General features: G+C 40.5%; 1 protein-coding gene across 2 annotated transcripts in view; it reads right to left on the bottom strand.

The window, feature by feature from the left end:
• Positions 1-12,949: 12,949 nt before the first annotated feature.
• The window catches only part of PLA2R1 (phospholipase A2 receptor 1), a 54,721-nt gene continuing 44,358 nt past the window's right edge, over positions 12,950-23,312 (bottom strand). For both annotated transcript variants that reach the window (XM_068138778.1, XM_068138777.1), the window contains exons 22-30: positions 22,507-22,637; positions 21,849-21,993; positions 18,611-18,849; positions 17,897-18,065; positions 16,254-16,394; positions 15,734-15,850; positions 14,804-14,980; positions 14,193-14,222; positions 12,950-13,995 (exon numbers count right to left, since the gene is read on the bottom strand). In XM_068138778.1, coding sequence (XP_067994879.1) covers positions 13,778-13,995; positions 14,193-14,222; positions 14,804-14,980; positions 15,734-15,850; positions 16,254-16,394; positions 17,897-18,065; positions 18,611-18,849; positions 21,849-21,993; positions 22,507-22,637 — 1,367 coding nt within the window. In that variant the 3' untranslated portion in view covers positions 12,950-13,777. The remainder of the gene's footprint in view (positions 13,996-14,192; positions 14,223-14,803; positions 14,981-15,733; positions 15,851-16,253; positions 16,395-17,896; positions 18,066-18,610; positions 18,850-21,848; positions 21,994-22,506; positions 22,638-23,312) is intronic.

Here is a 23,312-nt window from a genome sequence, read left to right as displayed (position 1 = left end):
TCCCCGTAGGAATCTAGCCCTTGACTAGACCTGACAATCCTGAAGTCTTCAGAAAGACAAAGTGCTAAGTATACCAATTTCAACTTAAACTCAGGCACAGATGTGGAATGCAATTGTAATCCTACCTTAAAACCAGAATGATCCAACCACTAACTTCAGAAATGAATCCTTATGGCAACAATAACCATATTAATTAAACCCAGTATTTATCTTTAACCTTTACTCCCACACTTTTATAGCCACAAGCCCTGCCAGAGAGGCGACGACAGACATGGCAAAGTAGGAACAAGCTAAAGGGGAGCCAAGTGTCTTGACTTAAACCCCTAAAGTTAGTGGAGACTCCAAGCCAGAGTATATTTTGTTCATCTAACAAAACATTTTTAAACACAAATGTTTGACATAAAGTATGAACACACACACACACACAAATGCTTTAAACAGAAGTTGCTTTTGGTTAGCTTATTTTTATGAACAATATAATGGATTTTGAAAGATTGCTAATGCTGCAATGTAACACCAAACAATGCTGTACTGAAATGAGTTTGGGATGGTAATCTCACATTTTTAACCCAATCCATAACTGAAAATAGACTTGGTGTAGGCATTTCATTACATTGTTGTTTTAGCTTCTTCCTGTTTCTGCTACTAGCCTGAACTGAGAACAAAAGGTACTACAAGTTTAGTTGCGGGGGTAAGATTTGGCTATGAAATTTTACCACCAATCTTCTGGCAAAACTTGTATCTGTTTGGCCTCAGAAGCAGTCTGGAAATAGTGATGAAATTAAGTAGTTTAGACTGCTCCTGCAAGGGGGTTTCCCTTTAGTAACAATATGCTGGGTTTGCAACTTGCATTGTACTTGGCAATCCTTCTTCCTTGAAGACAACCAAAGAATAATTTGTTCCTTTCCATTTTATATTTATAATACTCAAAGTAAAAATAGGTGAGCTGGCCAAGATGATGCAGGGATATTAGTAAAACCAAGAAACAAAGCCTGGACCTCCTCTTGTCCTCAGCATCAGGCAAATCCTTTTGCCTATATCTGCTACTAAAGAGCCCACTTTTTCTCTGAAGTAGAAAAATAAGGACTGGTTGATTCGTGGACTCTGTGACTGACCATTGCTCTGATGTCATTTGGTTACTTGTTTACTATTTGTGTTGCAACAGCCTAAGCAATAAAGCAGTGATGCATACCCACACATCTTGATTATTCCACCTGTTGGATTTGTTTGCTTGGTTGGAGTTTTGCTTGGTTTTTTCCTCACAAGGGCATCGTGAAAGCAGCAGGGCCCACACTCTAAGGCATCTCACACAACTGGCATTTCACCAGCAGGAATCAGGGTTGGGTCCCTCTTGCACTAATTCCTGCGCAAATGGGTGGATTTCCCCTTTAATATTGAAGTGTATGATAACATACTAAGTCTCTCATCTCTGGTCACCCTGGGATGCTTGTGTTTAATTCACTCTGTCAAAAAAATACGGTAAGTGTTCACTTTACATAAGCAGTTGCAATTTAAATCAGCCCTGGGGGGGAGAGAAGAGGGGAGGTGTGGGATTACAGAACTCTGGAAATACCACACTTCATAATTACTCCAGTTCATCATCTGTAATAGCTGTCAGTACACACACAAGTTCTATCAGAGAGCAGAGTTGCAGTCAATCAGAGAATGGACAAGTTCAGAAGATACATTGCCAGCCACTGTATTGCTACGCTGGTAACAGCATGTTAAAGTTTTTATGCTGGTACAGCATAAAACAGTAACAAATATGCACATCTCTGATACTAAATCAGTTGTCAAGCAATTCAACTTTGAAAAGCTTGCCTAACACTGTTTTTCTCTAACAACCTGACACCTAAAATGACTACACACTGAATCATGGGGAAGAAAACAAAACTCACTTCAGCATCCCACATGATCTATTTGTTTTAAACAATAATGCGTTCTGCTACATCTATTTTGGCATTTACTTGCTAACAGCAGATGCCTCTGTGCTGCAATCAACATATCAAGCAGGAAAAGTGCTCCCATGTTAAGCAAATAGTGCTTAACTTCTTTTCTTCCTAAATTTATTTTCTTCTCTCTTTTTTTTTCTTTTTTTTTTTTTTTTTTTTTTTTTTTTACCAAAATATGTTTTTGCTTTAATCTCCTTTTTCTGTCTCTATTTCATACTATAATTATAGCTAAGACTGGTCACAAGTCGAACACTGAACTGCACTGAAACTTGTTGTAGTGTGCATATCTAACCCTGTCTACTACCCCTAAACCTCCTGAAATGTGGGGAATATACCTGCACATACTATATAGTCACCTCTCTGTCCACGTTATAGAGGTAGAATTAGAGCATCCAAGTAGAGCAAGATGTAAATATGCCACAGCACAGCCTACTATCCAGAGACTTTCATGCCTTTTTTTCCCTTTCTTTTTGTTGAATTAGGTATCCGAGTATTTACCATATTAGCTTTTGAATAGTATTTTCTATGGCACAGTATGCAGTCCTCTTTACAGCTTTGAAAATTCCTCCTTTCCTTATTTCAAAGTGGTCAAAAGGCTGACCATAACCTTTTTGCTCTCTCCCACCCCCCCTCACCTGCCCTGATTTACATCACGGTAAATATATAACTTCTCTTAATTCCCCAAACTGATCCTTTAATATTAGATTTATTTCAGTCTCATGACTGCTGAGTAGTACTACAGGGAGAAAATGAATCTCCCATGAATCGCTATCCATTTTGAGGAATTCAGTCATTTATTGCAAATTGTCTCTTCCCTTTCTGCTAAAAATGTGAGGAACAGTGTAAGTATTTATTTTCCAAAGAGATCTGTATGATTTTTTATATTTTACCAGAAAGTTGCATATGAATATTCACAAGTCAATCCCTTCCCTAGAGGGTTAATAATTAGCAAACTGACTTCTCCAGCTGTTTTTGTTCAAAGTGCCGTCATCCTCCCGAATTCAGTCAACATCTATCAGAAACAAAGAAGTCAAACAAAACATATTAGGCTTCAGTATTCATTTGTGAAGTTTTGGCCTCCAGCCAGAAAATTTTGTTATTTTCTGTGTCAGCTTTATTTTTCTTTCCCTGACCAGCAGTTAGCATGGATCAAAAGAACCATTGCTTTAAAATGCAATCATAAAAATAATAAACACTAGCACTGACATAGCACTGTGCACCTCAGGTTAAGTTTTGTATCTGTTCTGAGCGTCCTTGTATTTGGGAACATGCTCCAATGTGGACTCTCTGGGGCTCCAGCTTTTATCAGCATCCCCTGAATGTTCCTCTGTCTCCAGAAAACCTAGCTGTGTTAGGGCTTTGTTTAAATACCAGTTCCAGAAATGCTGAAGAATGTCCACATGAGAATATTTTTTTTTTTTGTCTTTCTGGTGTTGTATCCAAATGAATTAAAGGCATTAAATTGTTTAAAAGGAATTCTTAAGTTATTTTATCATCCTGGTAGAACTGGGATCAATCATTCCTGCCCTTTCTCACAGCTTTGCTTTGGACATCATGGCCTTTGCAGTCTATCCAGCAAGTCTTGAACCAGATTTAGCCACAGACACACTCCTGCAGACCCACATGGAGCTAGCAACAAATATTTGCAAGTTTGCCAAGAGCTACCCTAATAACTCAGTCATATCTCAGTGCTTTGAACCAGGCAATTGCTGTGCAGGAAGTTGCTGTTTTCATGAACATGTTACAAAAGAGAAATAAAGGGGTGCCTGGGACATTGCTGTCTCCTTCACAGAAGTAATTGCTGCTACTTTCCCCAGCAGGCTGTCCCCACTTGGAGTTCAGCAGACCTGCTGAGGCAATTGGACCATTCAAAGGTATATCACAGAAACATCTTTGAAGTATAACCCAAATTAACAGATCATCAGGCATTTCATAACCTGGGCCTGTGACTTCTCTGAGGGGAAACAAAACCAAAACCAGAGACAGTAAAAGAAATGAAAGGAAAAAAAAAAAAAAAGGTTTTGGGTTTGCATGTATCCTTTTATTTTTGTGCTTTTCATGTAGTGATTCTGGACCTCCACTTTCTTTACCCTGGATGTGCATTTTACGTACTCAGAGCAGGCTGGGTGCCTGTGTTCCATTGGCTGCTGTAGTGGATGAATGGCATAATTCACTTTTACTCACTGTACAACTGTCTCTTTATATACTGATGCTGACCACAAATTTGACCAGAGTTGTGTCCCATATACCAGGTGCATGAAACTTGTGTCCACAGGGATCCTAAATTCTGCCTGTTGACCACTTCTGTGGGTCAGAAGGTCGCCCAGGGAGGTGGTGGACCCACCATCACTGAAGGTGTTTAAGAGACTGGATGAGGCACTTGGTGCCATGGTTTAGTTGATTAGATTGTGTTGGGTGATGGGTCGGACTTGATGATCTTGAAGGTCTTTTGTAACCTGGTTAATTCTATTCTATTCTATTCTAAGGTAGGTTTGGATTATAAGGCAGCAGGATGATGCATCAGCAGTCCCACAAACATATGCATATCAATAATTTCAGGTCAGGCTTACTCATCTTTACCAGGACTAAGCTGAAGGGACCATGCAGCAATGTTGTGAACGTATTCACAAGCATTGGTGGTGGATGGGTTTGTTTATTTCTAAATCATGATTATCCAATTTAACAGTGCGCACCACCACTGAAAGTGACCCTATCACTCACACTGCTTGCTTATTTTTCAGCCCAGCAATTCCCACAGCTATCTATCACCTATTCCCTGCTGGGGTCTCAGTTACTTCTTGTTCTAGTCTTTGCAAGTAGTAGGAATCACTGTTCTCTTTATACTTTTGCTTTCACCAGTGATCAGCTCTTCTTTTCATCTTTCCTTCCACGAGGGTTTGTTTTGTTTTGTTTTGTTTTGTGCAAGTGGGCAAGCAATCTGCAAGAGCAGCTGAGACTTGCCCAACTACCACTTTACATTCTTTCAATCAGGCAAGAAGCAAATTTATATGTAAATAGCTATAGTTAAAATCCAAGTCATTAATAGAGACTGGATTCTGGAAGGCCAGGGAGGATGGATAGTCCCAAAGACAAGACAAAGAAAGGAACCCATATTAGCTTTCCTTCCCTCTTCCATAATTTAACTGCACTGGGACATGCAGACATGTGGTGTGTATGCTCCTGAGGTGCCATGTTCAGTGGGGCAAGGCACTCCAGGAGCCTGCAGCAATAAAACCAATGTCAGCTGTATTCCTGGATATGGTGTATGGGTAAGAGCCACACTACTATTTATACTAGAAGTGTTTTAAAGAATAAAGTAGCTGCTGTTTCTATAGGCAACTAGTCTGTTCTTTCTGGGTGGAAAGCCTCCCAGAGGCATTTCTACATTTAACTTCATGGTACCTTATGTTATTTATAGCCACAACATGCCCCACATGTACAACTCCATCTTCAATATTTGCTTTTGAAACAATATTTAAAGTAACTCATAATTTTCATCCCATGGGACTAGCAGGTCATGATATGCAGCAGCAGAAACATTACCTTCTTACCTTTTCAGAAAGAACACTTCTGATATTCTTGAATGTTAAATACCAAAAATATAATCTCTAGGTCATGTAAGCATTTAAGTGTCAGATTTCAGATACATAATAGGTTAGCATGCTAGCATCAAGAGAAATTTTCCAAAAGAATCTAGTGCAGATAAAGCAGTACCATGTATAACCTGCACTAGGACAAATGAAGCTTTATGTAACTTAGAATATTCTTTTACTTTACGTGAAAAAGTTTATATACTCCAGCTCATTGGCAAAGTCCAGTGTTAAGGGTTCTGGTTGCATACCTGAATGAACCTGGAAGCATCAAGCTCTGGGATGGAGTCCCAAATCCTGCATCAGGAAAGCCAAGCAGCCCAAATCTGCTGATGAGGTAGAGTCTGTCTTGTATCAGCTCTATGCAAGCTTGCTTTTGGCTTCCAACAAGGGCTTTCCAGGGGCTTCTCACCTACAACACACAGGGAAGGTTTATGGCAGGATGAAGCAGCAAAGCAGATTTACTCAGGTTATGATGGTATTCAGAGGCCTGGGATCACACTTCAGAACAAATGTCCTGAATAGCTTCACAAGATGAACATGCTTGATGGGATTTTCAACATTCACTATAAATCTAAAAGAAAGAATATAGGGGATTTTTTTGGTACAGCATAAATAGAAACTTTCAATTTCTTAAGATAAATATCCCTCCATAAAAATCCAAAAATGTGATTTTTTTTGCTTTTCCAGTGTATGATCCAGCTACTGCATTCCACCAGTCAACCCAGCAGTGGTGGATGGCCTTCAAGTGCCCAGTGACTGCCAACATTAGCTGCAGGCTAGCTGCCTCGGTGGAAAGCAGGCCTTTATGTGCGTGATTCAGAGAAAGACTCTTCCCTGATTTCCTGTGCTAGCATGCAGAGAAGAGTAACTTTTATCCCACTACACATTTAAAGATTTATCTTGTATCTACAAGTTTGGCTGTTGTTTGCACTGCAACGGTTTGGAAGCATTTATTTCTGAGAACCACAATGACAATTTAGTCTGTAAGCAGAGGTTAAGAAAAGAGTAGGATTTGTTACAATAGCAACAAGCCAATGAACAAAAATAAGCATCAGAAATAAGGGAGATGCTAGTAGAAGCATTTTCACTATTTTCTAGATGTGCACTTTTGAAAACAATTGCAGCTGAGAATCACTTCAGTGGCAATAAATTACCATAGTGTTACTCACAAGCATTGTGGCAGGCTGGGTCTAGTACACTTCCTCAGACATCTGCAGTTGCTTCGTCACAGGAGGACTGGTGGAGTCTAGAAAAGATGTAGTATGAGGAAACAAGATTATAAAAGCTAAGACCTTGAACTGAAGCTTTAGTTTTACGAAATGATTCTCAATGCCTTTCTTTCATGGTTAAGTTTCTATGACTAGAATCCAAATCACAGTTATCCTGCATAAAGATAAGGAATATAGAAAGGGATCAGCAAGTCTTACGCTCAGAGCAACTTACAGAATAGATTGAGAGTAGGAAGGAATAAATCTGCTTTCAACAGTGCTGTGGAATGATTACTTATACAATGGATGTCTACCATGACTAGTAATTTTTGTTTCTTTAATTTCCTTTTCCCACATAAATTAGTAAGTAAATGCTTGCACTGATACAGTCAAGAACTAAAACATCAAACCAAATCCATTTACAATAAAAAGACCTGGCTAAAGAATTTTCAGTAAACTGTCTTTCTGTCAAAGGGATCACACCCAAAACATACCGTGTTTACTTACTTATTTAATAGCCATGAAAGCAAGTGGATGAGGAGAGGCTGAGGGAGCTGGGGTTGTTTAGCCTGGAGAAGAGGAGGCTCAGGGGAGACCTTATTGCTGTCTACAACTACCTGAAGGGTGGTTGTAGCCAGGGGGTGGTTGATCTCTTCTCCCAGGCAACCAGCACCAGAACAAGAGGACACAGTCTCAAGCTGTGCCAGGGGAAGTTTAGGCTTGAGGTGAGGAGAAAGTTCTTCACTGAGAGAGTTGTTCATCATTGGACCTCGTCATGAGGTCTTGAGTGACAGGTTGGACTTGATGATCTTTGAGATCTCTTCCAACCTATTGATTCTATGATTCACCAGACAAATGAAAAGCCCACAGACCAATGTAGTGACTTCAATTATATCATCCTGAGCATTTCTGTGTGTCCCATTGAAGCTGTTAAGAACGAACCCCGAGACTTGGAAAACCATTTCAACACAGCTTTGTAATGACGTGGCCAAAGCTAAGAACTGGCACTGATATTTGCAGTTCTGCAAATAACAAGTTTTGCTACTTACTTGATTAAACTTCTAAAGGATCAGAAGCAGATCCCTCTGATACTTCTCACACAGCTCATCTTGTCAGCTCCGTGTGCACCGCTACCATCTACTGGCCAAACCGAGACTGGCTGTTTCCAAGCATCAAGATAACTGTCCCAGAAGAGGGTAATTAATACCTGTGAATCGATGCCTCATGGTTATTTATACGAGGGCTGCATCAGATTGTAAGAGGTCAGTACTGGCCTGCAAAGGTTTAACGTCAACATTCCTCTGATTACCAAAGGAAATATTATTATAGCTGAAGAAGAGGCCTCTTTTGTTGTTGTTTTGTTTTGGGTGTGGGGTTTTGGGGTGGTGGTTTTTTGGTGTTGTGGGGTTTTGTGTTTGTTTTGTTATGGGTGGGTTTTTTTGTTTGTTTTTGTTGCTGAGAATGTAGAGCCCTGTTGCTAAATGTATGCAATTTAGCTTTTAACCAAAAAATCATGCATATATATAAATTCTCTGGAGAAAGGGCATGCCACACATCTCCTTACAGTAGGCTCATTATTACAGGAGACTGAGGATGCTTGTTACTACATTAAAGGAGGGACATGATGGAAGAAAGTAGGGGCTAAACTTAATGGCAATTTGTGTGATGGTGCCTTAGGAACAGAGTTGGCCAAGTCTTGCAGAGCATGTGAAACCCTGTTTTTTCCGACACTCTCACCAGACTGTACTGCATAGATATCAAGCTGCCCCACAGCTCCTATTTTGTCATGACCCAGCCACAAAAGTGTGTGTGCAAAGGCAGTGGAAAGAAGGAAGGCAGAAGGAATGAGGGTCCTTGAACAGAGGTCAGCACTGCATCCAGAAATGACACAGGTGGAAAGGGTTTTGCTTAGGAATTATGTTGCCCACTTGCATGGTGCCACAACCCTTCACTCTGCCTAGTTGGCCTGAACATCTCCAGTATGCATATGTTCACACTACAAACCTCTGTCCAGCTGGGATGTGATGGCTGCATCAGGTATTTCTTTCCTTAGAGACATGCTGCAAGGACTGCTAAAGGAATCATGAGGCAAATTTGCTCCTGGAATGGAGTCTGGAAATACAAGTACATGGATTTTTTTTTTTTTTCCCCAAACCCTCATATCTGGTAGAAAAGGTTTGTCATATGTTGGCCTGAATGCTTCTATCTCTGCTGGGGATAACCCACCAGTCTGCCAAGCAAGGGAGTGGTATGAAAACATGTAATGCTTCTCTTTCAGTATACACATTCAAAGAAGTTTCATAGTTTCATAGTTTCATTCAGGGTTGGAAGGGACCACAAGGATCATCTAGTTCCAACCCCCCTGCCATGGGCAGGGACACCCCACACTAGATCAGGCTGGCCAGAGCCTCATCCAGCCTGCTCTTAAACACCCCCAGGGACGGGGCCTCGACCACCTCCCTGGACAACCCATTCCAGGGTTTCACCACTCTCATGGTGAAGAACCTCCTCCTCACATCCAGCCTGAATCTCCCCACCTCCAGCTTCATTCCATTCCCCCTAGTCCTATCACTACCTGAGATCCTGAGAAGTCCTTCCCCAGCCTTCCTGTAGGCCCCCTTCAGATACTGGAAGGCGACAATTAGGTCACCTCGGAGCCTTCTCTTCTGCAGACTGAACAGTCCCAACTCCTTCAGTCTGTCCTCATAGGAGAGGTGCTCCAGCCCTCTGATCATCCTCGTGGCCCTTCTCTGGACACGTTCCAGCACCTCCACATCCCTCTTGTAATAGGGGCTCCAGAACTGGACACAGTACTCCAGGTGGGGTCTCACCAGGGCTGAGTAGAGGGGGAGGATCACCTCCCTCGACCTGCTAGCCACACTTCTCCTGATGCAGCCCAGGATCTGATTGGCTTTGCGGGCTGCAAGTGCACACTGAGAGCTCATGTTGAGCTTTTTGTCCACCAGCACCCCCAAGTCTCTCTCCTCAGGGCTACCCTCCAGCCAGTCACTGCCCAGCCTGTATTTGTGCCTGGGATTGCCTCGACCCAGATGCAGGACCCTGCACTTGTTCTTATTGAACTTCATGAGGTTGGCCTGTGCCCACCTCTCCAGCCTGTCAAGGTCCCTCTGGATGGCCTCCCTTCCCTCCAGCGTGTCTGCTGCACCACACAGCTTGGTGTCATCAGCAAACTTGCTGAGGGTGCACTCAATGCCACTGTCCATGTCCCCCACAAAGATGTTGAATAAGACAGGTCCCAGGACTGATCCCTGAGGGACTCCACTTGTCACTGGCCTCCACTGGGACATGGAGCCATTGACAGCCACTCTTTGGGTGTCAGGGCAGAGGAAAACTCAACATTCGTTTGCCTGCTCAGGCACTGGTGAACCCAGTGCTCGGACATGGGAAGCATTTCAGTGCTACCCTGGAAGCTATTGTGCAGCAGTATCTTTACATTGTTTGAGGCAGAAAGGAATAGGGAGCCCTACATCACAGCTTCCTCAGCCTAGCAGGAAAATTCCTTCAGTCCATCACTCATCCCTGGTGGCCCCAGCTCCCAAGGGCTGCAGGAAATGAGTAGTAGCCTGGGACACTACCTATGCATCAGTGCCATGCTCCCATCCATCATCCTTACTGACAGTGCTGTGGTTTCTTCCTCCTCCCAGCACCTCCTGCACACATCTCAAGGCATTCTTTTCCATGTCCTGGGAAATACTGTGGCCGCCATGTCTATGGAGACAATCTGCAGTGCCCAGGTCTAGGCTCAGCAATGTAGCCAGAAAAGAGGCTGGTGCAACCTGTCCGTCTCCTGCCAGGATGACTCAGTGCAAAGCCTGGGGACTGCTGTTATGAGACACTAAAACCTGGCAGTTAATTAAAGCTGGGAAAGATTAAAGAAAAAATACAGCACAGAAAATTATTATTCATGCTTTAATTTTCCAGTTGAAATAATACAGTGAATCTCACTGCCAAGATCACCAAGGTCAGCAGCAGGAACAGTCATCACCACACTCTGATCAGGAACAGTGCGTAGGAGACCTCTGATTAAGGGAAAACAAATGAAAGCCATGGTAACAAAACCCAGAATGAGGACTAGAAAACAATCAATGATTACATTCTTGAGTGAGTAATACCTGCAATTTTAAATACTGAATGATGAAAATTTAAAAAGAAATATTTAAAGGACTCTTCACTCAAAACTGTTTCACAGTAGGAAGAAACCACTGCCTGAACTATTTTTTCTCTGAGCACAAGATCACAGACTCACAGAATGGTAGGAGTTGGAAGGGACCTCGAGAGTTCACCTAGTCCACCCCCTCTGCCAAAGCAGGATTACCTAGGACAGGCCATACAGGAATGCATCCAGGAGAGTTTTGAAAGTCTCCAGAGAAGAAGACTTCACAACCTCTCTGGGCAGCCTCTTCCAGTGTTGTCAGCCTCACTGTAAAGAAGTATCTTCTTGAGTTGAGGCAGAACCTCCTGTTCTAGCTTGTACCCATTGTTCCTTGTCTTGTCACTGGGCACCACCAAAAAGATCCTAGCACCTTCATCTTGACATCCACCCCTCAGATACCAACAGACATTGGTAAGAGTCCCTCTCAGCATTCTCTTCTCAAGATTAAACAGTTCCAGGGCTCTCAGTCTTTCTTCATGGGATAGATGTTCAAGTCCCCCAGAAAGAGTTACGTTAATCAACAACAACTATTTTCAGGTTAGGGTTACTAATTATACCACTGCCCTTCAAATATATTTCAGTGATTGCAGCATACCTCAAGGAAAACTGATGAAAAGCCTATGCTGAGTTTTATGAAAAATAAAATAAAAAATTAACCACATCAAAATCTGTCAAGGGTCAGCATAATAAATGCCAGCACTGCAGCCTGGTAAATACACATCCTTTGAGGTGACACAGCTCCCTCTCGCAAACAATAAACCATCCTGCAGGACGCTGCTTGCCGTACTCTGAGAAGTCAGCATTTACACACTTGTCAGCGCATGTGATGAAGGGCATTTGTTGGTTTAAACTCCTTAAACTATTTACATAGGTGAAATCCTCGTGGGGAAGGGAGAGATGGTCACAACCTTTTTTTTCCTTTTTTGGTGGTAAAAAACCTATCAGAGTCTAAACAGCAGATCATCTGCAAATTGCACACAAAAATTGTAGTCCACAAACTTGGATGGTGAACATCACATAAAAACAATCCCATAGATAAATCTACAGGACTGAAAACAAACTTTGAAAACATTACTGAAGACTAATGTGTGGGGTCAAGCCATTAGACAAAATACATACAGAAAAGCTATTTATGCTTTATACGATAGAAGAAGCTCAGATTTAGAACTTGTGATAGCTACACCCATAGAAGTTATTTGAAACAGTAAGCTGCAAATGGTACCAGAATCAAAACCATCTGCAGCCTCATTGGTGACATTTTTGAATGGTTCTGTAAACCAGCACACAAATATTCATCTACTAAATAATTATTTTTTTAAATAGCACTATACATAATTACGACATGAACAGGAAATTTTTGTTCCCAGAATTGGCCATGTGAAATCTAACCAAAAAGGCAGACATACATTCCTTTACATGTGCACAAATACTATGTAGAAATATTTCATTTGGCCTTGGTTGCTTGCTTAATTCTGAGGAACATACCTCCATCTTAAGGCTCTTGCAAAATAGTTAGAATGAGTCATCTTAAAACAAACCGCAACAAATGCAGCCCTTCGCAGCAGCTTTTAGAGATGACTGAAGGCACAGTAAATCAATTCTGAAGTAACTCATCATGACTAACCATTTGTTTTTCCACAATTCAGTTAAAAAAAAAAAAATTAAAAACGTTTAAAATCCCTGAAAACCTTCCAGGTATTTTCACAGATGTGGCTGGAAGAATGGTTAGGGTGGAAGAGTAAGTGTTGCTGTCCTGGGTTGATGAAATTGAGGTAGGGCAGAGATCTGAGCTGGGTCCTTCACAACCATGAGCCTGCAGATGAACTGGTCAGAAAAATTTATCTCCTTCATTAGGACCTTAGCATGAACACTGAAAGTGAAATGTGTCTTTTGGAGGCTTTGCTAAATTGAATTACAGGACTATAGCACCTTTGACATCAGCAGTGTGGATCCCCCATTATTCATCCTTAGCTGAGAGCAGGAGGTTGGAAGAGCATACATGAATACTGCCTGCAGAAATACTGTAGGTGAACCGTTAAGTAATTTATTACCACAATTTGAGCAAGATTTGTAACAGGTTTTTTCCCTCTTCAAACAGACATTGCTCAAAAATGTCTTTAAAAGATGTTGATGGGATTCCATTTCTGAGAGGTCACATCTGTAACAGGACACTGGACACATCTCAACTGAATATATTAACTCCAGGATGACAAAGCCCATATGGCATTATATGTCTAGACTAATTAATTTTATAACATGAACTAGGCATCACAGGCCAAACTACCAAAACTCTGGTGTTCCCAAGTCAAAAGTGACTTCATCACTCTGAAAGCTTGGAAGTCTACCTGGCAAGAATCCACTGCCTGAAAAACTCATTTTGCAGAAGGAATGGTTATTAAGAAAAAAAAATAATAAACCAAAACCCAAACAAACCACACTGCCCCATAATGCTTGAAATATGTTTCAGAGTTCCTAAATTCAAGACCATATTTTAATGTTGGCTCGTGAGCAGACTCTGTGACATAAAAAAAAATCCCTAAATACAGAAGCCCGAACATTCCTGCATGAAAGGCGCCACTGCTCTAGGGCCTCAGACATGACTACTCCACACATGGAGTTGGAGGTTTATGGTATAGGAATATTTTCAGTTCCTGGCTTATCCCAGAGGAGCCCATTTCTCTGTGGTTCTTCCTGCCGCAAAGCACAAGTCCTCCAAGGTAGGGAGCCTCTGCAGCATTCATACTGACGGCTGCAAGTGTACACAGGTAGCCAGGGAACTCTCAAGGAGAAAACCACTGTAGACCATGGAGTTTCATATGGAGGATGCAACTGCTTGCTACTTCTGATCACTTAATTGTTGTTGCTTCTCTCAAAATCAGAAATGAGGATGCTTTCTTCCAAAGTAGGAAGATCAACATTAATCTGTGGCAAGTAAGAGTTTCTGACCCACAATATCCTGCTAAAGAGTTGGTTATTCTGTCTGTAGAGGCACCACAGAAAAAGGGAAATGGCAACCAGCATCACCAATGTCACGAGAACAGCCAGAGCTACAAGCCCACGGTATGATACTGAAAGAGAAGACAGAAATTGGTATTAAGCATTGCTATAATAGTATATAATTCTAAATATAAGGAGTATTATAACATGTTTATATGTCATGAATTTTAAATTACAGGTTTAACAGTGAAAAATTTTACTTCACAATATATCAGCTTAAAATGTGTTATTACTCCTTATTAAAAAATGAAGTACAGAAGGAACTTACAATTTTCAGAGGGTTCTGCTGTATCAATATCTGAAACAGAATCCAGAAGAGTAATAAAATTTCCTGTAGAGCTGACAAAAATTACTATATATACTCATGGTAAAATTGATACTAAGATGACAATCGAATTAAAATCATAGAAGAGCAGGTTGTTCTTTGCTTAACTTTACTCATGTCAATGGGATTCCAGCTGACCAAGTTAAGCATGACCTAATCTGTTATCTAAAATACCTTCAATTTGGCAGAATGCATTAATTGACTTTTGTGCAAAGATAAGCAGTAGTATTTAGCTACTTTTTAAAGTGCGGTAGCAGAACTCTGCAGTGGTAGATTAATCTAGCTATTGAGTCCAACAGTGACCAAAGTACATCGGGTGGCCTCTGGAAACACTTCAGTTAGAGCTCTGTGCCTGCCTGGCCTACAGATCTATGGAGGTCAGCCCAATGCTCTGCCCATCTCACCCACACAACAAAAAGCCTATCACAGTTGGCCATAATGCAAGGGCTTCCCAGGATCCTCCAAAGGATCTGTGAACAAGCAAGGAAGCAACAAGGAACATGTAAAACAATGGTTATAAGGATACAACTGTTTTCTTTTGTGAAAGCACATACCTGATTCCATTTTACACACAAATCCCTTTTTTTCTGTGCATGGAGATAACTGCCAAACTCCGTCTGTGATCCTCAGGCTGATACAGAAATTCCCTCTCAGATGATCAAATTCAGGCTCCCTGATGCCCCAGTTAGAATAATTTAAGGCAGAACCATCAAACCAGGAGATTGTCTCATCTAAGGGCAGATGTTACAAAATATTATAAAATATGATGATATTTTGATAAATATCTCTGTTTCAGTTGGACTTACCCTTAACATCAAAACCAAAGAAATGTACTGTGGAATGCCTGGATTTTGTCTGTTTGGTCACTATATCACTTTTGATTTTTCTTAAGGATTTAAAAACATGCTGTGCTGTTGACAAAGGACACAGCCTGTAGTGCTTCTTTAAGAAAATAAAGGCATTCACCTGCATGCTTACACCTTTTCAGAATATTAATAGTAACAATTGCAGAAAGCTTGAAAACTACTTAGGATTCAGAAGACTACAACATAATGATTACAGAAAGCTTACTATAAACAGGTAACAGATAATGAAACCCCCCCCAAATCTTGAAAAATATCAGTGTCTTGGAAGATGGTCACACCAACATTAAAACACCCCAAACCAGGTAGTGATAGGACTAGGGGAATGGAATGAAGATGGAGGTGGGGAGATTCAAGCTGGATGTGAGGAGGAGGTTCTTCACCGTGGGAGTGGTGAAGCCCTGGAATGGGTTGTCCAGGGAGGTGGTTGAGGCCCCGTCCCTGGAGGTGTTTAAGACCAGGCTGGATGAGGCTCTGGCCATCCTGATCTAGTGTGGGGTGTCCCTGCCCGTGGCAGGGGGGTTGGAACTAGATGATCCTTGTGGTCCCTTCCAACCCTGACTGGTACTATGATACTAAAACCAGATTCTTACATGCAGTTATCTTGCACCCAAAACTTACTGTCTGTAACAAGCAAGTTATTCAACCAAATAATTTGCACAGAATAACCCAAACTGTGCAATTCTTCCAAAATGAAGGCATTTTCATCTTCATCTTGAACAGTTAGAAGATTTGATCCTACAAATGAAAGACAAGACAAATTTTCAAACAATACATGCCACTAAAATGTAACACTGCACTTCAAAATGTTAGCATTATGAGCCTTAATTGAAAAGCCTGAAAAGTCTTTGATTGAAAATGTTTACACTGATGTAAAACTGCTATCACAGGACTTTAAAACAAGTTTGAAGGAGAAAAATAAATAAATAAATAACATGTTATTCCAGAAATCAATATTTTTACATGGGAAAGAAAAATTTTTGATGTGTGTTGCCTTCAATTTCACAGTCAGCTTATGAACTCCACTGTAATTATCTTGAACTAGAGAAAACACATGGTTTGATTGCAGCCATTTCAAAAAATCTGTATTTTTTTCCAAGCTACTATGATGACATTTTGGAGTTGCAAAGTAATCACTTACCTTGATTTTTGCAGACTTCATATGCAGTATCAAAATTTGTGGCCTGCAGAACCGTGGAAAAGCTGTAGCAACTGGTTTTGAATTTGATCCAGGGAACAGTTTTTTCTGAACATAAGCCTTTGTAGGCAGTGGGTTTCTTTTCTGTGACAGAAATAACAGCAGAGCTTTGTTGGCACAATGTACACATTAATGTAACATTCCACACACTGTTTTGGAGTAATGCTAATAAGAATGTTGTTGCATTATGCCTCTACTTTTCACAGGGAAAATCCAATGTATGTATCTATTTGTGTTAGAAAAAAATTGATGGATTGCAACAGCAGTATCAAGACAATCTAACCAGTCCAGAGGGAGTTTTGAGCAAGCTATTGGCACATCAGAGCACTCTGTGCTGCCCTGGAACTCCCAGAGGGCTGGGGATTTCCAAGGGCTGCAGAACATCTATCCACTAAGCCACAAAGATAACTTCATGCCAAATACCATGGCACAGTGGAGAGTTTCCCATCAGTAAGCAGCACTCAGCATCTCTGGAGCGAAACGTGATGCAGTGATGAGCCTCTCTGACTCAGGACAACTCTTCAAGCTGCTTTGCAATACCCAGTATCACTTTTTGGCAGTGTTGCAGATTCAACTGTATTCAGTATTCCTAAGGTTGGAAGAGACCTCAAAGATCATCGAGTCCAACCTGTCACCACAGACCTCATGACTAGAGTAGGGAGGACACTACTGCCCACTGCAGCCTTGAACTCACAACCTTCACCATTAAGGGTCTTATGTGCTACCAACTGGGCCACTTACAGCCACTACACTACACTAGCTGTAGTCTCACATTCTTCTTTCTTTGCTGCAAAACACAGCTTTTAAAAATCAAGTAAATCTTGGCCTATATATAGTTACATAACTTGAGAAACAAGTTAGAAAATGAGTCAACTCCTCTGCAACAACCAAGCTAGAAAATAATTTTTATCCTGAAGGATTCCACGACAGCTTTCTTCTTAACAGATCCAAAAGCTATAATAAGCTGTAGGTGAATCCTCTATCATCAGTACCACCCCACAGGAATTATTGTGAGAACTGGATGCTGCCAAAAATTCTGTAGCCCTGAACTGAATGGAGTTCCAGACCTGAATTCTGTATTCAAGTGAAGTGTTTCAGGAAACTCAATGTATTTTAGTATACAGGAAAATATTTGTCTTTTAAGAAAAAAAGGTGAACAATTTTTTATGTGCAATCAGAAAAGATATGACTCTAAAGCACAAAATTCTTCCCTTCTCCTATCTCACAGTTAACTGCAGCAAACTGAATTTATTTCCTTTTGAGCCATGTTATTAGCAGTCATTTCTCACAGATAATATAGTGTTCACTGAAGAGGTAGAGTAAGTAATCTCCCTGTGTCTTTTCTATTATGAAAGTTTTCTTTCCATTCTCTTAAGGACCATACCTGATGGTCAATAATTTATAGGGGAAAATTGGCTCACAAGTAGAATTTACAGCAAGGAAATGCCAGAAAGATACTTCACTTCTGAACAACAGTATCATCACTGTTCAACCTCAAAACCAATTGATTTCCTTTCATATACCCCCACTGTCAATATACCCATTTGCACCTGCAAAGATTTAATATAAAATTCACTCTGACTTACTAGGTGGCACATGGCAAACAGCTCCTTGCAGAAGCTGTTCACAGTTAGCAGTTTTCCAGTGCCCTGAAGTATCAATGTAAACACAGCTGCCACGGGCCCGGGACTCGTCGTCTTCCCAGAAGGTAAACAAAGACCTGCTCCCATCTGACCATTCAAAGTTAAGCCCATTCTGCCAAAACAAATTTCACATTATCACTCTGATATACAGGTATATTTAGCAGCATACAAGTTCATCTTCTTCTGGCAGAAACCTCACTAGATATTACAGAATCTCTTTTATGCCTTCAAAGGCTCTGGGTAGATCCAGAAGAACCTACAAAAGAATGATCCAAGGATCCTCCCAAGTCACTCCTGGAAGAAACACAAACTACATCTAACCTGCTGTTTTCAGCAAGTGGTTGTTGGGGCCACTGAACAACTACAAATGAAACAATATAATTTCCATGCTGATGTTGACACCACAAGAGATTCTTTGTGTGTTTCTGAATGATTCTTATGGCTTTTAAATTTTCAGTAGTCACTGCACCAAACTGGTTCTTGTTAAGTTTATACATTACATTGCAAAAACCCCAACAGTTAGGGCTTAAGCTTTCCAGGGTTTAATTACAGATGCAAACTTCTTGTGACTGCAAATGAATTACATAGCTTATTAGCCTGTTACTGGAAAAATTCCTTTGCAGCATCATATTCATAGTCAGGGAGTCTGCTACATACATCTGAAGTGAATAGCCCGATCCAGTGGTTGTATCCCAGCCGATTCACAATGACTGTGAGGAAAGCCTGGTGATACTGGTCTGTAATGCTGACCAACTCGGTGCCATTTGCCATGCAGGTTTTTAAAGCCGAAGACCATGTAAAATTCCCATGGATTAGTTGATACGTTCGGTTTCCATATTCTAAAGTGTCTGGCACAGGGTACATTTCAGATGCATTGATGACATGTCCAGATATGTCTGTTATAGACAGAAGGAATGATTTATTTACCTTTTAAAACAGACTGCTTGAATATAGTGGAATGGCTTCGAAAAAAATCAGAGCTATTGTTCAAAACAAATCTAAATTTGTAAACTCCTTGGTTTCAGGAAGGCATTGTGAACTTTAAAATGACAAGGACTACCAGAGCACTATATGAAATTCCATCAGAGCACAAAATTCATCACACTGAGTTCAATGTATAACAAAAAAGCGAACCTGGACAGAGTTAGTCCCACAGACAGAACCTTTGAAGAAATCACCTAGTGTCTGGGAATATCCCAAATGTCCAATAGCACTGGGATGCAGAGTGCTCTTATCCCAAACACCTTGTACATAATTTAGATGACCTCTTTTTTTTTTTTACCTGTTATTTTTAACAATTTCCAAGATCACTTTTTAGCACAAAGCCTGACCTCACAAATAATTGTACTGACACAGCTGAGATGATGACAAACTGTGGCTTGTGGTACAACTAAGTGCTTGGGAGCTTCTTGAGCTCAGTCTTTACTATCCATGAATCAGTGTAGGGAAGATCATAGTACTGGCACTTAAAGAGAAAATCCTCTGTGCACACAGACTTAAATCTCTTAAATCTCTTTTGGTGATAAACTAATGCACTAATGTCACACACACACACAAAAAAAAAAAAAAAAAAGGCAGAAGAAGACTTTTTAGTTTAAAAAAAATAAAGAGAGTCTTCCATGAGCAAAAATCAAGAGACAAAGTATTTCCATCCCAGCCCAGTCTGTGATGCTGCTATGCTCACTTCTCTACAGGAGGCAAATACTTTTGCTAATGTGTATGAATGGTCACAGTACACTTTAAACAAGGCCATTAAAATAAATCAATGCCTCAGTCTTAATCCCATTTGTCAGTTTGGATTAAACTGTAAAACTTCTCTGTGATTGAAAAATGAACTGGTTGCTTTGCTAAGAGGTGGAATGATTTTTGACTTGGGTCCCTTTTTTGATTAAGAGAGGAGGACTGTTCACCAGTATCTTAAAATAGTAAATTAATTTATTAATTGTCACAAATAATTTAAAATGAGAAATTTCTAAGCGAGAAAACATTCTGCTCTTGAGCTAAGTGAAGCACTCTATTTTGTTCCAGCTTTCAGTATGTGCCACTGCTTAAAAAAAGGCAGGAAATGCATAAAATGCTGACACAATCCTATCTCAAGCATCACTAAGAGATCAGAGCCCAGTTCAGATCTCCTCCAGACTTTTTCTTCTTAGTCTACTAAAGAAAATAATTCAAAAATGAAAGATGGATTATAGAGAAGATGGCAAAAATAAAGCACCAGCTCATCTTTCCAGGAACTGACACATTTGTTTAAACATTTGAACAAATTCAGTAGTTCACTACTGCAAACAAGAGGCTGTCTCACTTCTCCCTTCCTTGCCTCTGCTCTTCCAACTGCATACTTCCATGTACAGGTCTGGGGTTTGCCTGACCCAGCCCAGAGCTGATACAGCCTGGAAAAGCCACACAAATAATGAGTGAAAAGTACAGATGAAGGTGTTTTCTGCTGAATTAGCAACCTGAAATGCCTGATGGTTTAGGAGAGTGCCATCGGTCTCACACATAGGACAAGACTGGTCCTGTCACCCCAGGAGGACCCTGCTGTCCAAAGGGCAGGTGGGCAGTACTGGGACCAGGCACAGTGTAGCCTCCCCAGGCCCACCACAGTTTCCTGGGGCCTATGTACCACTCTCACATTGACTCATCTGGGAAATGTGGGGAAGGTCCTGAGCACTCACTGCACCCCAGTGCAGGATTACTCCAGCACTCCCTGCAACCGCAGTTCCTAGCAGATGATGATAAATATAGCTAGCTTGCTAGAAACACATGAACACCACCCAAAGTTTATTTCTTTGTTCAAGTTCTTGAGTCCCTTGCCCTCACCGCCCAGGCAGCCAGCAGGCTTAACTAGGGTTTAACTAAGAGGTGATATATAAATCTGAGCCATATAAAACCACCTCTGCAGTAAGTACAGCACCCAAGGACACTCCTTGTAAACTCACATTACAGACCTCCCTTTGCTTTAAGGTTAATAATTTGCTGCCACTCTATTTTGGGAGCATGGTTTGGCAGCTTCCCACTGGCAGAGCTGCGGCAATCCATGGGCCTCAAGGGGTTCAAAAACTGCCCAGGGAATGCCAGCAGCTCTGACCTGAGCAGCAAGCTGGAAGGCGTTTGCTTGAAGGAACAACATGTTATTGTAAGGGTGACGGAGCACTGGAACAGGCTGCCCAGAGACATTGTGAAGTCTCCTTTTCTAGAGACTTTCAAGACCCATTGGGATGCATTCCTGTGTGACCCGCCCTATGTGATCCTGCTTTGGCAGAGGGGTTGGACTCAATGATCCTCAGAGGTGCTTTCCAACCCCTACCATTCTATGATTCTATGTGCTCCACACAACAGCTTCATGCTTCTAGCAAGTGAACTTTATAGTAAAAGAATTTCAGAGGCATAAAAAGAAAAGGCAAACTCCATTTGATCAGCCAGTCAGTCCATAACTGCTCATGGAAGTACATTTTCCAGAGTCTACTCTGGCCCAGTACTGCAAGTCTGTCCATTCCCCCGCCCCAATTAAAAAAATACCACAACGTATATTTTCATCAAAATTACCCTCAGTATTGTGCTCTTTGTAATTTCATGGGTACTTTGCTGCCATGACAGAAAACACGAATTTTCACCTCTATTCCCAATTCTAAACTACTTAACAGAAAGCTCAAAGTTAGGAAGCAAACTTAAAAAAAAATATGTTCAGTCCTTAAGAGATCACATCTACATCACAGTTGTTGATTTATTAAGCAGTGTAAAGCTACTCTGTCTAAATACCAAAACAAAACTACCTGAGAAATATTTTATGTTCCTGGTTTTATAGACACCTATACCAAGCTGGTTCTAGATGAAAATTTAGTCCAACCTAGTAAAAAAAAAGGGCCCAGAAGCAAAGCAAACAAAACCTTACCCTGAGTCTTTTGGCAGACAAATCCATAATCTTTCTGACAGTTTTCTAAGTACCATTTTCCCGTAAAGTAAAAATTTGGGTTATTTGATACTAATGTACATAGTGGAAGTTGTTCTTCAATGTTTGTATTGTTGTAATGATGTTTCTGCAATCAATACAGAACTTTATATTAGATAAAAAAGACACTGTGTAAAAGCAATTAATAATTATTACATTCAATTTAAAAGAATAAATATCTTTAAATACTTTGGTACAACAATGAACATTTCCTGTAAATACCATTTGAAACAACAACCTCATAATAAAAAGGTCCAAAACTTTCACTGAGCAAACTAAAATGTCAAGCCCAATATGAAGTGCCACGGTATAAAACATATTAAAATATGAAATTCATAATTATCTTCCAGAATTTGCTCAGACCCATCATTTGATACTAATCATGTAATTCAAACTCAGGTGCTTAAAAGCAGTTGCAATAGAATGTGGCTATAGCCACTGTCACAAAAGTGCCCCTTTTGTTGCCACTAGTTATGCCCACAAATCTGTGCCCATGGTTGTTTGAAGTTGCTGTAACAAGTTAGACTTCGTCTTTGTGGCAGTGAAAACTGTTACAGATAAACAAACTTCCCACTGTCCTTAAAGCCCCAGGAATACTCACATGCACTACATCAACTGGGGACCAGTTTGAATACATCGGAGGATTTGCATTCACCAGTTCTTCATAATCATCACTCTGGAAACCTATCCAAACATTAGTTTTCCTTCCAAATAGATTCATTGTTATGAAAGCTGGAAAATGAAACGGGAATAAAATATAACTAACCATAGCTATTCAGGGACAGACAAAGCCTCTTCCAACACACTAAAGCAGTGAAAAATTTAATTAATCATTTACATGACTAGAAATTTAGAACATGAATGGCATTTCACTGTCATCTAACTATAAATTCAGTAAGCTGATTAACTTTAGTTGGTTTAGGATCTAGTCCACGAACTAATAAGTCTTCCAGAAACGTTCACAGCTTTTGAACAACTTAAATATTAGTGCCAGATACTCTCCCACTAAAACAGCTTTTCTCAGTTTTTATTGAAAACAAGATTTCTCAGCTAAAGAGAGACAGTGAGATTCCTCCCAGCTCCAAATAGGTGGTTTTTACAAATGTAAGCAATTGAACCACAGGTTTTTATGAATTGGGATTATACATTTTCTTCAAATGTGCTGGGCGTTTATTTCTCTGACACTTCCAGCATAGCGCTACACTTATTTGCTGTATTATAGATCAGTTTTTAAGTACTATTACAGGCTAAAAATGAGATTGCTTTTCTAGCAGTGTGATGTTGCATTCACAAGGTAGAAATTTTACATAGCAAATTTTTAAATGAGTATCCCATGACGTTTTTTGTTGCTGTTGCATTTCTAATGCATAGTAATAAGCATAAAAGAAATTATAATTACTCCTCACA

The sequence above is a fragment of the Melanerpes formicivorus genome, unplaced genomic scaffold, assembly GCF_026170545.1.
Source record: "Melanerpes formicivorus ecotype bairdi unplaced genomic scaffold, bMelFor1.0.p_v2 SCAF_5, whole genome shotgun sequence".
NCBI classification, from domain to species: domain Eukaryota; kingdom Metazoa; phylum Chordata; class Aves; order Piciformes; family Picidae; genus Melanerpes; species Melanerpes formicivorus.
This window is presented reverse-complemented; position numbering and strand designations above follow the sequence as displayed.